Source organism: Lactuca serriola, chromosome 4, assembly GCF_051521515.1.
Source record: "Lactuca serriola cultivar US96UC23 chromosome 4, Lser_US96UC23_V15, whole genome shotgun sequence".
NCBI lineage: Eukaryota > Viridiplantae > Streptophyta > Magnoliopsida > Asterales > Asteraceae > Lactuca > Lactuca serriola.
The window spans coordinates 190,910,081-190,926,046 of record NC_136411.1 but is presented as its reverse complement, the minus strand read 5'-3'; the positions used below and the strand labels follow the sequence as shown (position 1 = coordinate 190,926,046).

The 15,966-nt window shown below is 39.3% G+C and overlaps 1 protein-coding gene across 1 annotated transcript; it reads right to left on the bottom strand.

The window, feature by feature from the left end:
* Positions 1-858: 858 nt before the first annotated feature.
* Positions 859-3,585, bottom strand: LOC145099082 (uncharacterized). The gene has a single exon (XM_079036669.1). The coding sequence runs from the start codon at positions 3,583-3,585 to the stop codon at positions 859-861; it is 2,727 nt and encodes a 908-aa protein (XP_078892795.1).
* Positions 3,586-15,966: the final 12,381 nt, after the last annotated feature.

Below are 15,966 nucleotides of genomic sequence, written 5' to 3'. Positions count from 1 at the left end.
CTGTAGGTGTTGTGAACGATGTGTTCACCTGGTGTACTCTAAACCTTGGCGACCATGTAGACTTGGTGCCTAAACCTTGGCAATCATGCAGACTTGATGCCTAAACCCTGGCGACTATGTAGACTGATGCAGTGCAAAAAAACAACACAAAGATAACCAAGAATGAACCTGTTGATTCTAAAAGAATAGCCAGGACAATCTCTTCAAAACCACGTTGATTCTACGAATACTGTGGGATTGGCTTCAAAATCTGGGTTAACACACAGAATTTGGGAGAAAATCGAAAGTTCATAAAATTGATGATTGACCATCCAAATTACATAAAAAACAGTTAAATAAGAAGCAGAAATTAAAATGAAACCCTAAAAGTCCATGGGCCAAATACAAACCCAAAAACAAAACCCAAAAATTAAGGAAAAATAAGAAAAATTGCTCATAACTCCATTTAGAAAGCGATTTATGGACTCAAAAATGGGTAAGTCCCCTTCGGGTACTTATCTAGACGTGCTCCTTGCTCCAAGCTTCGATTTGACTGGTCGTAGGCCCAAAACGGAGATTCGTAGCCAAAGTTATGGCCATTTTCGTGAAGCCCCTTTAGTCACACGATCGTGGGCCTCTAGGAACGCAAGGGCCCGATCCTCCACACTAGGGCCCGCATCATCCCCTCCCGGGTAGACAAAATTCGACCTCGAATGTGCACCATGGTCATCATCAGAAGAATCCCCATAATAAGGAAGCAAAAAAACAACACAAAGATAACCAAGAATGAACCTGTTGATTCTAAAAGAATAGCCAGGACAATCTCTTCAAAACCACGTTGATTCTACGAATACTGTGGGATTGGCTTCAAAATCTGGGTTAACACACAGAATTTGGGAGAAAAACCCGATTTGACATCCCAGACTTGTGTTTAACCACGAAAGTGAATTTTTCCAAGAACGACATCCACCTCCCATGTTTGTGTGACACCTTATCTTGACTGCGAATATGTCTTAATGAATCATGATCTGTGAACAAAACAAATTCCTTATGAAATAGATAATGGCGCCAATGCTTTACAGCTTGGACCACTGCATAGAACTCAACATCATAAGTGCTATAACGCAGCTTTGGCCCCGTCAACTTCTCACTAAAATAGGCAACCGGTCGTCCTCCTTGACTTAGAACTGCTCCAATCCCAACCTTGGAAGCATCCGTGTGTAATTCAAACACTTGAGAAAAGTCTGGCAATACAAGAATCGGTGATGTAGTAAGCTTCTCTTTTACTAATTGGAAAGCTGATTCTGCTGCTTCGGTCCAAGTAAAGGTCTTCCCTTTCATACAATCAGTCACCGGTGCCATAATAGAACTAAAGTTTGGAATAAACCTCCTATAGAATGTACTAGGAGCGTTTGATAAACCGAAAGGCATCACCAACCACTCATACAATCCTTCACGAGTCTTGAAGGCAGTCTTCCACTCATCCCCAGGCCTAAGTCGAATCTGATAGTACCCGCTCTTCAAGTCCAGTTTCGTAAAGATAGAGGCACCACTAATCTGGTCAAGTAGGTCATCAAGTCGAGGAATTGGAAATCTATACCTCACCGTGATCTTGTTGATGGCGCGACTATCAACACACATACGCCAAGTACCATCCTTTTTAGGAGTCAACAAAGCAGGAACAGCACACGGGCTCATGCTCTCTCGAACATGACCTTTTGAAATCAAATCCTCCACCTGTCGTCGCAACTCCTCATGCTCTCCGGGACTCATTCTGTAATGTGGCCTATTAGGCAACTGAGCTCCTGGTTGTAAATCAATATGATGTTGGATATCACGTAAAGGTGGCAAACCATCAGGTAATTCATTAGGGAAAACATCAACGAATTCCTTGAGCAGAGGGACCATAGCCTCAGGAATTTCAACCTCCTTAGCGACTTCCTTCCCGAGCAATACAAAAATTTCACCTTCCGCCTCCAACTCGTCTTCAAACTGATTAAGGGTTAGTAGAGTACCCGAAGTTCTCGGAACTGGCTCATTTGGCTTACTGGGAACCAATGTTATCTTCACACCACCAAACAAGAAACTGTAAGTGTTAGTCCGCCCGTTATGATCTATGTTACGATCATACTCCCAAGGTCTGCCCAACAACAAATGACATGCATCCATAGCAACCACATCACACCACACATCATCTTTATACGTGGTACCAACAGAAAAATGAATAAGGGCTCGTTTAGATACAGTGACCTCGCCACCCTTCTTAAGCCACTGTAGCTTGTAAGGCTTAGGGCGATTTTCTGTTTTCAAAGCCAACTTTTGAACTGCTTCTTCAGATATAAGGTTATCACAACTTCCTGAATCAATAACAAAAGTACAAACCTTTCCCAAAATAGTACATGTCGACTGAAAGATGTTGTGTTTGAGCCAATCATCACCAACAACTTTTGGTGTAAAACAAGACCGCCTTACCACCAAATTTACCCCCACATCTCCAGTTACAACTTCCTCCTCGCATTGATGCTCTTCGTCATACACAGGGGGATCTTCGTAATTTTCACCGGCATCATCATTTTGCCAATCATCTTGCTCAGCGAACAAATGACGTTTTCCGACCTTCTTGCACTCTGATTGTCGGTGACCTGTCTCCCCACAACTAAAACACTTCAAGCTGCTACTAACAGTTGTCCTAGGGTTTGGTCCAACACTGTTAGATGTTGGTCTTTGTTGATTAGGAACAACACGGGGTACCATACCACCCGTCCCAGGACTTCCTCCAATATTGGCAGTTGAAGACGAACCGCCCACCCGACGACTTTGTTTCTCAAAAGCCAATGCCCGTTGGTGCGCTTCAGAAATAGATACCGGGTCAAACATATTTACAGAGTCCATGATTTGGACCCGTAGACCCCCAATATATCGAGCAACGAGTTGTTCCTCTGTCTCCTGGATATCGTTTCGGGCAATCAATTGGTAGAACTCAGTTGTGTAATCGTCAACTGATTTGGCACCCTGCCTCAGATTTTGCAACCGTTGGTACATCAACCTTTGAAAATTATGGGGTAGGAAGTTGGATCGTAAACACTTCTTCATCTTCCTCCAAGTCACGACCTTTGACTTTCCGAGCCTGTCTCGTGTCAGTTTCAGTTGTTGCCACCATGCAGATGCCCTACCACGTAGCCTGGTAGCAATCAATGACACTCTTTTGTTTTTAGGGACTTCTTTGAACTCAAAAACTTCCTCAACAGTAGCCAACCAGTCGATGAACCCCTCTGGATTCAAACTGACCCCGTCGAATTCTGGGATATCAATTCTCATTCCGGCCTCCCAACGCCTATTGTCACCTCTATGATCACGCCTTGGCCGCCTTTCTAGATCATCTTCAGAATATGAACCGTCACTGCCGCCGAACGGGTTCCCAAATTCACCATCTTCCACTTGAGAATGTGTTCGAGACCTTTGCCCTCCTCGATTCATCAGTTCGACCATCCTATCAGTCAGTTGGTCAACCATTTGATCCATCCTCTCCTCCATTCGTGCCATAATACGTTCTTCTAGTTCTTGCTCATGAACATTAGCGGGCGTCCTGTTTCTCCTCGGAGGCATTTTGAACCAGGAATTCGGCTCTGATACCAACTGATGCAGCGCAAAAAAACAACACAAAGATAACCAAGAATGAACCTGTTGATTCTAAAAGAATAGCCAGGACAATCTCTTCAAAACCACGTTGATTCTACGAATACTGTGGGATTGGCTTCAAAATCTGGGTTAACACACAGAATTTGGGAGAAAATCGAAAGTTCATAAAATTGATGATTGACCATCCAAATTACATCAAAAACAGTTAAATAAGAAGCAGAAATTAAAATGAAACCCTAAAAGTCCATGGGCCAAATACAAACCCAAAAACAAAACCCAAAAATTAAGGAAAAATAAGAAAAATTGCTCATAACTCCATTTAGAAAGCGATTTATGGACTCAAAAATGGGTAAGTCCCCTTCGGGGACTTATCTAGACGTGCTCCTTGCTCCAAGCTTCGATTTGACTGGTCGTAGGCCCAAAACGGAGATTCGTAGCCAAAGTTATGGCCATTTTCGTGAAGCCCCTTTAGTCACACGATCGTGGGCCTCTAGGAACGCAAGGGCCCGATCCTCCACACTAGGGCCCGCATCATAGACTTAGTGCCCGTTGTGTAAACCTTGGCGATCATGCAGACTTGATACCTAACCCCTGGCGACTATGCAGACTTAGTTCCTGTTTTGTAAACCGTGGCAACGATGGACTTCATGTCGATTTTTAGGTTGATCTTTAAGAGTAAATGAACGAGGAATAGCTAATTCTTAGGATAGATCCTTAAGAATAAAGAAGATAATGGGGATGGGTAATTGGGTTGATTGCTTAATTGTTTAAACATAATAATTATATTATTGTGGGTTGAAAACTCTATGTACTCACCTGGTTTACCAACCTGACCCACTCAGTTTATTTATATCATAGGTGTTGTTATGAAGTCACATTACACAGAGAGATTAAGGAGATATAAATCACTAGTGATAATGAATGTAAGTTTTGTTTATGCTTATGTTTCTGAATTGACGATAACATCCCAAATTTTTTAAAATGAATAAAAATACTTTTTTTCGAAAATGTTTTGATAACGTATTTATCATGTTTTTTTTGGGAACAAATTCCGCTAATTTTCATGAAAAGAAGTACTCTGATTTTTATAAAGCATAAACAAAATCGGTCTTTTCTGGACGTGAAAATGGGGATGTCACATTGCAAGCATATACTTTTCATCTAATTAGTTCATGTGATACAGCGAAGGCCATCTGGGATAGGCTAAATGAACTCTACTCTACAGATGCAAATCTAGAGCACTCCACTCAAACATTTTTGCTATCAGAAATTATTGAATTTGTATAGAAGCCCGAAGAAAATCTCAGTTCCACTTTTAGTCGCTACAATCATCTTCTGAGTAAGATGATGAAGCATGGAATTGGACGAGAATTGATTGAACAAAAAGTCACGTTCATGAACGGACTTCGATCAAAGTGGAAGGCGGTGGTCTCCATTGTTAAAGCACACGAGCAATTTAAAAGCTACACTCTTGATAAACTGGTGGGTATCCTAAAGTCACAAGAAAGTGAGGTGTCAAAGGAAGCAAATGTGGTGTCTGGGATGGGATCTTTGGCTCTTGTCGCGAAGGACAAGACGATGGCTGATGATGGGTCTGAGTCGGATCATTCTAAGTACGAGCTTACGAATGAAGAATTCGCTTTGATGGTGTCAAACCCTAAGCGATTCACGAAGAAAAAGTTTCCCTCAAACAAGAATAGAAACTGGCAGGGAAGCTATAGCTCGAAAAAGGTGAAAGAGGATAACAAAAGCGGTTCCTAGAAGGAAGAAGAGAAGAAGGAGAAAAAGCTTGCAGGTGACTCTGGCTATGACTGCAACTATTGTCATGGCAAAAACCATCTAGCCAAGGAGTGCATGCTAAGAAGATTGAAACAAGAAAAAGGAAGGAGAGGATGATGAGGCCTATTACCTGCGAAAGCTAGAGGAGTTCAAGAAGATAATGATAACTCTATGCATGTTTTGATTGTGCAGGAAAATATGGCTCAACATGAATTTGGTGGTGTTGAAGTCTGGTCGACAAACTCTGAGGACGAGGAAGTTCGCAAGCCCACGCATGGAAGGGCATTCGTTGCGAAAGAGGAGAGTTCACAATTTTCGGGTAGATGATTGATCGTGACTAACGGAGAGTCACAGATGCAGGAGAATGCCACTGGGAGTGGAAGAAAAGATGACAGTTGTTTCGCAGCACGGCCAGTTCCGGAGCAGATCAATGAATGTGAACAACTAATTAACAAGGTAAACTTCATTCTTGAATCTCTCAATATACCTGTATCTAGATACGAAACTGAATTAAACGACTTAAAATTAACCTTTTCAAGTATTAGTGATAGTTTAAAGCGAACCCGGTTGTCAAACTGTAACCTAACCGATCAATTGAGTAGGGTTACATCGAAAAATGATGAGAGGCGCATGTGGATTTAGAAGGTCGAGTCTAATTTGTCTAAGTCTAGAGATGAATCAATTTATTTGCAATGAGACAATTTAATCCTTTAAAACAACATAACATTTTCTGTTTAATTGCTAAAAGGCTTTATTTTAACATTACTCAGTTGCACCTTGATTGTGAGATTGGTTAGAAAATTCACAAGATGATTTTACCTTTTCTTGAATTAAACGAAAACGAAATAGACGTTGATTGCTGCAAATGCAAATCCATCGTTTTGCCTGAGAAAACCTCTGATGCGTACAAATATGGACTAGAACGAATTGAAACATACATTAAGTCCAAGGACCATAAAAACATGTTGAAACAGATTTTAGATGAGAATCACAAAAGGCAAATCAAGTCTGATACTATGTAGGAATTTGACTCATTGAGTGCCAAATTGAATTCATAGAATAAAATGAATGTTGAAAGCACATCTGAATTCGATGAGGAAAGTGATATGAGTGAAATCTCTGTAGAGGATGAGGTAGATTGCTCAGAGTTTGTTAAAAATGAATCTCAACCTACAAAAGCTCTAATTTCTGAAAATTCAGTTGAGTTCGCAAGAATTTCTCAAAACAAACCTGAAATTTTGAAAGAAAAAACAACTGTTTTTCCTAAGGTCCAAAATGTGCCCAATCAAGTTTTTAAAACTAACGGACTAGATGAAACTCAAACTGTTGAACTAACGTCCTGTAACGCCCGCAAATCTGGGCTAGTCAAATTAGAGGCAATAGGGGTCGAAAACGACTTTTCGACAAAAGATTATTTAGAATAAATAATCTTAACCAAGTTGTAGAGTATGTTACAAGGTTTTCGTACATATAAAGAACGCCGAAAACCGAGTTATAACGAAGAAGTTATGACCCGTTGAAGTTTCGCGACGGAACCGGCACAATACCGGGAAACGTAAATAGTGAATTTATGATAGAGCGAGATTTAGCCTTAGCGATCTAAACGAAAGTCGTAGAATATGTTAAACTAAGAACATCAATAAAAAGAACGCCCAAATCTGACTTCGTATGAGGAAGTTATGATTTTTCTAAGATTTAGCATAGCAGTGCACAGCCCGAAATCTGAATTTTAGATCGGTCGATTTTTAGCCGACGGGATCTAAATGAAAGTTGTAGTACTCGTAAATACCAACGCGTGGATATAAAGAACGTCGATAATAGAGCTCGTATGCAAAAGTTATGGATGAAGCTTAGTCCCTACTTTTCGAGCGCGGCGAATTCGATACAGTTTCGTAAATACGAGATAGAATGAGAATTAGCCAACGAGGTCTAAATGAGAGTTGAAGATCTCGTTAATAGGAACTCAACGGTAAAAAGACAGACAAAAATGGAGCTCGTATGCGAAAGTTATGGACGAAGCTTAGTCCCTACTTTTCGAGCGCGGCGAATTCGATACAGTTTTGTAAATCCGAGATAGAATGAGAATTAGCCAACGAGGTCTAAATGAAAGTTGAAGATCTCATTAATAGGAACTCAACGGTAAAAAGACAGACAAAAACGGAGCTCGTATGCAAAAGTTACGGACGAAGCTTAGAGACTACTTTACTATAAAACTCCTATAAATACAAGGGTGAACTCCTCATATTTTCTTCACACCATAAGCCTCTCTTTCTCTCTCTAACTTCTCTCTAGCCTCCCTAAACCCCTCCCAAGTCTACGGAACCTCCCTAGCACGAGAAGAAAGCCCCGGAGCGCCCGACGGCTCCGAGAAGAAAAGCTTTCGGCTTGGAAACGCTGCTCCAGCGAAGCCCGGTTTTTAATAAAAACTCGCTGTAAGTGAGCTACGCCTATACTATATTTAATATAGATTTTATTTAATTATAGTAACATTATTAGGACCTTAAAATAATTATTTGGGCTATTATTATGAGTTATATTGAGTGTTATTTAACGCTTATATAATAGTAATAATAGCTAGACTATTAATTAGTCGTGGTTAACGTTAAAAACTAAACCCTAGTGGTATTGATACTAGGTTTTGTCGAGGAAAATTGTTTTGAGATAACGAAGTGCTGTCTGAGTTCGGAATCACCACCTAATCAGGTGAGTGCATAGTTACTTTCATCTTACACATAGATATGAAGTATTTTATTATAAATTTACGTGCTATGTGTGCATATTGTCTAAATACTTGCTGTCTATGCTGGTGAAAGATTTTTATACATGTTTTAAATGATGTAAACTGTATAAAGTATTTTATATCTACAAGATATGTTGGGTAAAACATGGGTAGATGAATGATGATGGATAAAATCTGAAATAGAGGAACATTAGTAGTACAGACCTAATGCCCTATAGGTATACATTGGCAGCAGTGGACCTAGTACCCTATAGATGAGCACTGGCAGCTGCGCCACAACCCGTAGATGATTTAGATCTACGGTAAACGTCCTAGCAGCTGCGCTCCAAGGATAGTATCGGAAGCTGCGCCTAATAGGGAGCCTTATGACCATGACAGTAGTGTTTAAAGGTCAATACCGGCAGAAGCGCCTCATAGAAAATGTCCTAATTCTGGCAGCTGAGCCTAAGTGACAATATTAGCAGCTGCGCTTGACCAATGTGTCATTGGAAACAATGAACTTCATGTTGTTTCCTTAGGATGATCCTTAGGAATGAATGAATGAGAAATAGCTGATTCTTAGGGTAGATCCTTAAGAATAAAGAAGATAATGGGGAGGGGTAATTGGGTTGATTGTTTGATTGTTTAAACATAATAATTATATTATTGTGGGTTGAAAACCCTATGTACTCACCAGGTTTCCCAACCTGACCCACTCAGTTTATTTATATCACAAGTGTTGATATGAAGTGACATTACACTGAGAGATTTAAAGAGATGTAGATCACTAGTGTAAATAATTGTAAGTTCTGTTTATGCTTATGTTTCTGTATTAACGATGACATCCCAAACGTTTTAAAATGAAATAAATACGTTTCTTCGAAAATGTTTTAATAACGTATTTACCATGCTTTTCTGGGAACAAATTCCGCAACATTTTTATAAAATGAAGTACTCTGATTTTTATAAAGCATAAACAACATCAGTCTTTTTTGGCCGTGAAAATGGGGATGTCACACGTCCATCGTCGACAATGACAACAAAGATGGTGGCGATGAGTTTTTCTGGTCTACCCTAATAGATAATGCAGACGAAACCATCGGTTTATCTGAAAAGACTTCGTGTAAAGTGAAGGAAAGATATGTGGCCGAACCATTGAACAATCGCTTAGCATTTTAGAAAGGTAGCCCAAGTGGTACCAAGGAGGTTTAAAGAGAACCCAAAAAGGTTAAGAGCGAATCTCAGTCCTTGAAGAACAAACCTTGTGCAAGCAGAGCAAAAGCGAACATTCACAAGTCGTCAGAACAACTTGCAGATAAAAAACGCTAGAGAAATGTGAGATATCAAAGAAATCTCAACGAAAGGAAGCAATTTCGACAATCCCAAAATTCTAACTATGTTCGCAAAGAAAGATAGGTCAATCAGAATGCAAAAGTTTCTTTGCATGCGAATCCCAGTCAATGTTCGCACTGTCACTCCCATAGTCGAAAGGACTCTAAGCAAAAGATCGTTGAATAACCTTTCTTTTCAAAGAAACCCATGGAGAAGCCAAAACCTTATCACCCGGCTATACCCAAGGATATCAAAGGAAAGGGAAAGCTAGTTTTAGATCCTAAAGTTCCAAACAATAAAACGAATGCTAACCCAAAAGGAGCTGAAAAGGTGTCCGTTAAGAATCAAATTAAAAATAAGCAAAAATCCTCCGAATCAAAGGTAACAAACAAGTAAAATAACAAAATAAAATTTTTCACCATCAAAATAAAAGATGAAACCGCACTAATTAAACGAACATATATGGTTGATCTTGCTGTTACTTTTCCTTTTTCTATGAAAGGCTCACAACAGCTAAAGTGAATTTGGGTTCCTAAATCTGTTTAATTTTTGTAGGTAATTCGTGACGAGCAGTTTGATACTGAATGGTACATCGATAGTGGCTGCTCGCGTCAAATGACAGGGAGGAAGGAGGAATTACGAGAGTTTTGGGCTCTTAAAGATGGTGAAAGTGTGAAGTATGGGAATCACTCTTTTAGAAGGATCAAAGGCTATGGAATGATAACAAATGGAGACTTCTCGATTCGCAAAGTGGCATACGTTTAAGGCTTGCAACACAACCTTATCAGTGTCTCACAATTGGTTGTGGGAGCTGGGTTGAAGGTGTCGTTTGATGACGAGGGCTCCGAAATTGTTAAAAAGAAGACAAAGATTGTTCTTTTGAAATCACAATGAAAAGGCAAAATGTATCTATTAAATTTGATTCCAATATGAGGGAAGCCAACCATTTTCCTGCTTACGAAAGCTCATTCAAACGAAAGTTGTTTATGGCATAGAAGACTTTCGCACTTAAACTTCAAAGACATCAACAAGCTCGTTCTTGGTGATTATGTGCGAGGACTTCCTCTCTTAAAGTTCGAAAAGGATCATTTATGTGCAGCCTGTGAAATGAGGAAGCAAAGCAGAAAAAGTCATCCAACAATTGTGAACACGAAAGTCATTGAACCATTGAAGCTTCTACACATCGACCTTTGTGGACCTTCTGCTATTGAAAGCGTTGGTGGTAGTAAGTACATTCTTGTTATAGTTGATGATTTTTCACATTTCACTTGGGTGTTCTTTCTTAAATAGAAATTTGAAGCAACGCCAAAGATCAAAGATTTTATCAAGCAAATCGAGTGTCAACTGCGAAAATTGGTTCACAACGTTCGTAGCGACAATAGGCTTGAATTCAAAAACCAAGTGTTTGAATAATTTCTTGCTGAAAAGGGAGTATCACACAATTTATCTGCTATTTATATGCCACAACAAAATGGTGTCATTCAAAGACAAAACCATTCTTTGTGTGAAGCTCCACGAACCATGCTGACATTCGCATGTCTTACACTCTACTTCTTGGCAGATGTTATTGCGGCAACTTGCTTTACCCAAAACAGATCCATATTGAATAAGCGATTTTCCATCACTCCTTATGAAATCTTAAATAATCGCAAACCTAATGTTAAGTTTTTCCACGTATTTGGTTCCAGGTGCTTCATCTTCAACTCCAAGGAACAACGGAACAACTTCGATGCGAAAGCTGACGAGGGTATATTCTTGGGATATTCGCTAACCTCTAAAGCATATAAGGTTCTCAAAAAATGATACAAGAGAATAGAAGAAAACTATTATGTCACGTTTGACGACAACTACTTGAAGAGGATTCAGTCGAACGAAAAGTCACACGAAGGAAATATTTCCAAAGCCTAGTCCAACCACGATTCCCATCTCTAATTTGTATGAAGAATTCATGTTGCTCTTTGATAAGCCTAAGAAAGGCGTCACATCTGAAGTGAAAGCAATTGACAACAAAGTAAATGAATTAAAGAAGATCATTGGCGATGCTGCGAAAGTCATGCACCATCATCCGTCAACTGCGGATATCCCTCAAGACACGAACACTACTTTCTAGGGAGAAATTCTGAGTTTAATGCACATTTCTTAGGGGAGGGTTCTATACCTCAAAGTTCAAATACTCCACTGCAGGGGGAGGGTTTTACTTCAACTTTTTCTTCTGAGCCTCCTTCTGATGGGTATTGTTCACCTCCCACAATGACTCACGAACCTCCGTTCACAGGCGACGGCTCTATTCCAGAAGTTAGGGAACTCTCATCATTCTAGGGGGAGAATAAGGAAGAAAATGATGATTCGGACGTTCAATCTGAATTCGAGGAAGTGAATGCCGAACTGGATCCATCCTATGATCCTAACTATCCTCCACTAACCAAATAGACCAGAGATCACCCGAAAGCTCAAGTCACTGGTGAATCGACTGCAGGTGTCCTTACGCGATCCCAACTCAAAGCGAAACAGACTGCATTATTCTCTAAAGTAGAATTTTGTATGTTTAACTCACTCGTATCCAATATTGAACCCAAAACCGTCAACACAACTCTTTATCATTCTGATTGGGTGCAATCGATGCGAGACGAACTCAATGAGTTCGAGCGTAACAAGGTTTGGAGACTGATTCCAACTCCACCAGATGCATCGGTTGTTGGTTTAAAATGGGTGTTTCGTAACAAGATGGATAAATAAGGGAACATTATCAGGAACAAAGCGGGACTCGTTGTTAAAGGATATTTCTAGGAAGAAGGTATTGACTACGAAGAGACCTTCACACCCATTGCAAGGTTAGAATCTGTTCGCATCTTCTTTGGCATATGCAGCACACAAGAACTTAGAAGTATTTCAAATGGATGTCAAGTGTGCATTCTTGAATGGTGAACTTGAAGAAACTGTTTACGTGGAGGAAACACTTGGGTTCATAAACGAAAAGTATCCCAATCACTACTATATTCTAGACAAAACAGTTTATGGTCTAAAGCAAGCTCCTAGAGCATGGTATGAAACATTAACTCATTTTCTTAAAATGTGTAAATTTAAACAAGGTTTGGTTGACCCAACCTTCTTTCACAAGAAAGAGGGCGACCACTTGATGATCGTCCAAATTTATGTTGATGACATCATCTTCGAATCTACTAATCCCAGCCTAATAATTGAGTTCCAAAAGTTGATGGAAACTAAATTTGAGATGAGCTCCATGGGTCCACTTAACTCTTCCTTGGATTGAATATAAGACAGAGACAAGAAGTCATTTTCATAAATCGGGAATCTTACACAAAGGACTTACTTGCTAACTTTGGAATGTTGGGAGACCCAAAAGCGAAGGTTCCAATGGCATTCAGAACAAAATTGACACCATCTCTGGATAAACCACCTGTTGATATGATACTTTATCGTCAGATGATAGGTTCTCTTATGTATCTAACAGCCAGTAGACCAGACATTATGTTTTCCACTTTTTATTGTGCTAGGTTCCAAGCCAATCCTCGTGAACCTCATATGGTGGCAGTCAAGAATATCTTCAGATACTTAAAATGAACTTCATCTCTTGGCATATGGTAACCTGCAAACTCAGGCTATTTCGTACTAGAATTTTCAGATGCCGATCTTGGGGGATGTGGTTTAGATAGAAAAAGCACTACTGGTGGATGCCAATTTCTCGATGGCAAATTAGTCAGTTGGCAGTCCAAGAAGCAAACATGCTTATCATTATCAACAGCTGATGCCGAATACATAGTTGCACCCGCGTGCACATCTTAGGTCATTTGAATTCAAAGCCAACTTCGTGATTATGGCTTGAGTATGAAACGAATCCCTCTTTATTGTGACATTGAAAGTGCAATTCCTATTTTTCACAACCCTCTGCAACACTCAAAGACGAAACATATAGCACTGAGGTATCACTTCATCAAGGATCATCTGGAAGATGGCAACGTTGAGATACATTTCGTGAGATCCGCTGATCAGTTAGCTGACATATTCACCAAGGCCCTACCTGAAACAACCTTTAATAGAATTCTTCAAGGGATAGGAATGATGGAAGCTGAATCTGTACCAAAACCACTTTTGCACTCATAAAGGTATCACTGTGAATCGGTCCGAACGTTTGCAGTAGTTCACAGTCAACTATTCATTCACAGTATACTTTATCGATGCGAATTGGTGCAAACGTTCGCAGTAGTTCACATTCCACCGTTCATTTGTGGTTTGGTTTTTGTTATATACTTTTGTACTTTATGTATATTATTGCTTATCTTTGTTTCATTTTTGTATATTTTCTGTTTTTAATTCTTTTTCAGAAAATCTCAAAATCCAAAAAGAGTTTATTTATTTTCCGTTTTTAATTCTTTTTCAGAAAATTTTAAAATCCAAAATTAATTTATTTGTTTATGTTTTATTTCTTTTCAGAAAAACCAAATTACAAAAATAGTTTCTTTTTGTTTTATTTTTTATTTCTTTTATTTTCACAAATCATATAAAAAACCAAAAATAGTAGACATACAAAGCCCATGGAGAATTTTCGGACTTCTATAAATTTGTATGATGGGGCATGTATAAAATTCTTTATCTTTGTATTATCTAAGTGTCCCTAGAAGCATGATGCTGCATGTTGTCATAAGTCTCAACGACTCAATTGTGAAACATTAATGAATTGATTCTACCAATTGATTCTTCCCAATCACGCAGCGAATTCACGTTAGTCATGAGCTACCTTACTCTACTCTCTTTGAGATAAGAGTTATCTGCTCAGTCACTTTTGCATAGCAGAGGTACATTCGCTTTTCTGAAACCACCTCCATATTTCTCCATTACCTTCACTCTCATAAATGTAACCCTTGAGATTCTCAGTAGTACCACTGAGGTTTATGGTTGCACAACTTCTATGTTAATGGTCTTAGCTTCGTTCACCACGAACTGAGTGAAACCTAACATTCAAAACACGTAGATGAATTGACGGTGAAAAATTAAAGGTTCTAGATTTTCACCATGGAATTAACGAAAGCCACATTCGTGGTTTGTACCTAGGAATCTCATTGCTTTTGCGAGGTCTTTATGAAGTTTTCTTTTACCAAGTCACTTCTTCCCAAAAGATCCAATTTGAGATTTCAAAGTTTTATCTCATCACCAAAATAATTCCAAACATACTCGTTTAACTGACTACACTGGTCACACGAGTACTTCTTCCAACTTTCGTACTTATGTCAAGTTCGTAGATTGATAGAAGTTTGAACCACCCATTTAGCCAATTTAAAATATGCCTTTCAATGTTTCTTATCAAACATTTGATCGTATTTCAACGGGAAACCACACAGACACTTCTTAGTCTCTCTTGACTTCGAAGGAAGAGATCTATGCTTGGGATCAATTGTTCTGTGTCTATAGTTAAGACATTACAAAATTCATCAGATATGTTTTGCTTTATTTCTTTTTCTTTGACAATCTTGCACGAAGATCCTTGTGATTTTCCAAAATTCTTGTTCGTGGTTCTTAATGTTATTTCAGGCTCGCAATTCAATCAATCTCTTGTGAAAACGAACGTTCATGTTGGATATGTTCAATGATGTTTAAACTGTGAAAGAGCAAAGCTGACACAACAATTTCTATTGATAAGAATTCAAATGAGCGCGTGAAAATTGGAATTGACAGCTACTTTATCGCTACGTGATGTATGGAACTGACATCTACAGTTGTCACATCACACTTTTTCAGGCGACATTTCAGTAATCGATGCACTCTCTCTCTGGATTTTCCTTACAAATCGAACCGTATATAAAGATTTTGGGGATTTACCTCTCATTACCACTTACCAAAATCTCTCAAAAAGATTTCCGATGATCAAAACCTCTCAAATGTTCATCTTCTTCATCAAGCATCTCTAATGGCGGCTTCATTTGAAAATGTCTATGCTCAAGATCAAACAGCGCATTCTTCTCTTCTTGCTATCAAACAACATGAAAACTTAGTGATTGATCTCGTTTCGGTCAAATACGACAGCTTCATGCTGCCCATGATCGATGCCTCAAGTATTCTCCTCTCACAATCGCTCTTTCGAGAATGGAGAGTGTTCCTCTCTCTCTCTCTCTCTCTCTCTCTCTCTCTCTCTCCTGTCCAAGGCTTACTCATCAGCAAACTACATCAAGGAAGAACAAAGGATTACGTTCGAGATCCATGATCACAAAACCTCAATCACAAAATCTCGATTTTATTCTCTTCTTCAACTTCCTCAGTCTGATGATATGATCAACCCAGAATTTGTGCCAAGTGCAGCGTTCTTGAGATGTTCTTCCAAATAGGTTATAACATGTCTGCCGTCTCAAAATTCAGAAAACCCAACTTACCTCCTCAGTGGAACGGACTCTTCACCTTACTGTTTAAAGGGTTCTCTGAAAGGGTGACAGGATCAAACTATGCTAGCAAACTTTTTATGGCTATTCTCTACGGTCTCTACACAGGTTCCAACATTGACTATGGCT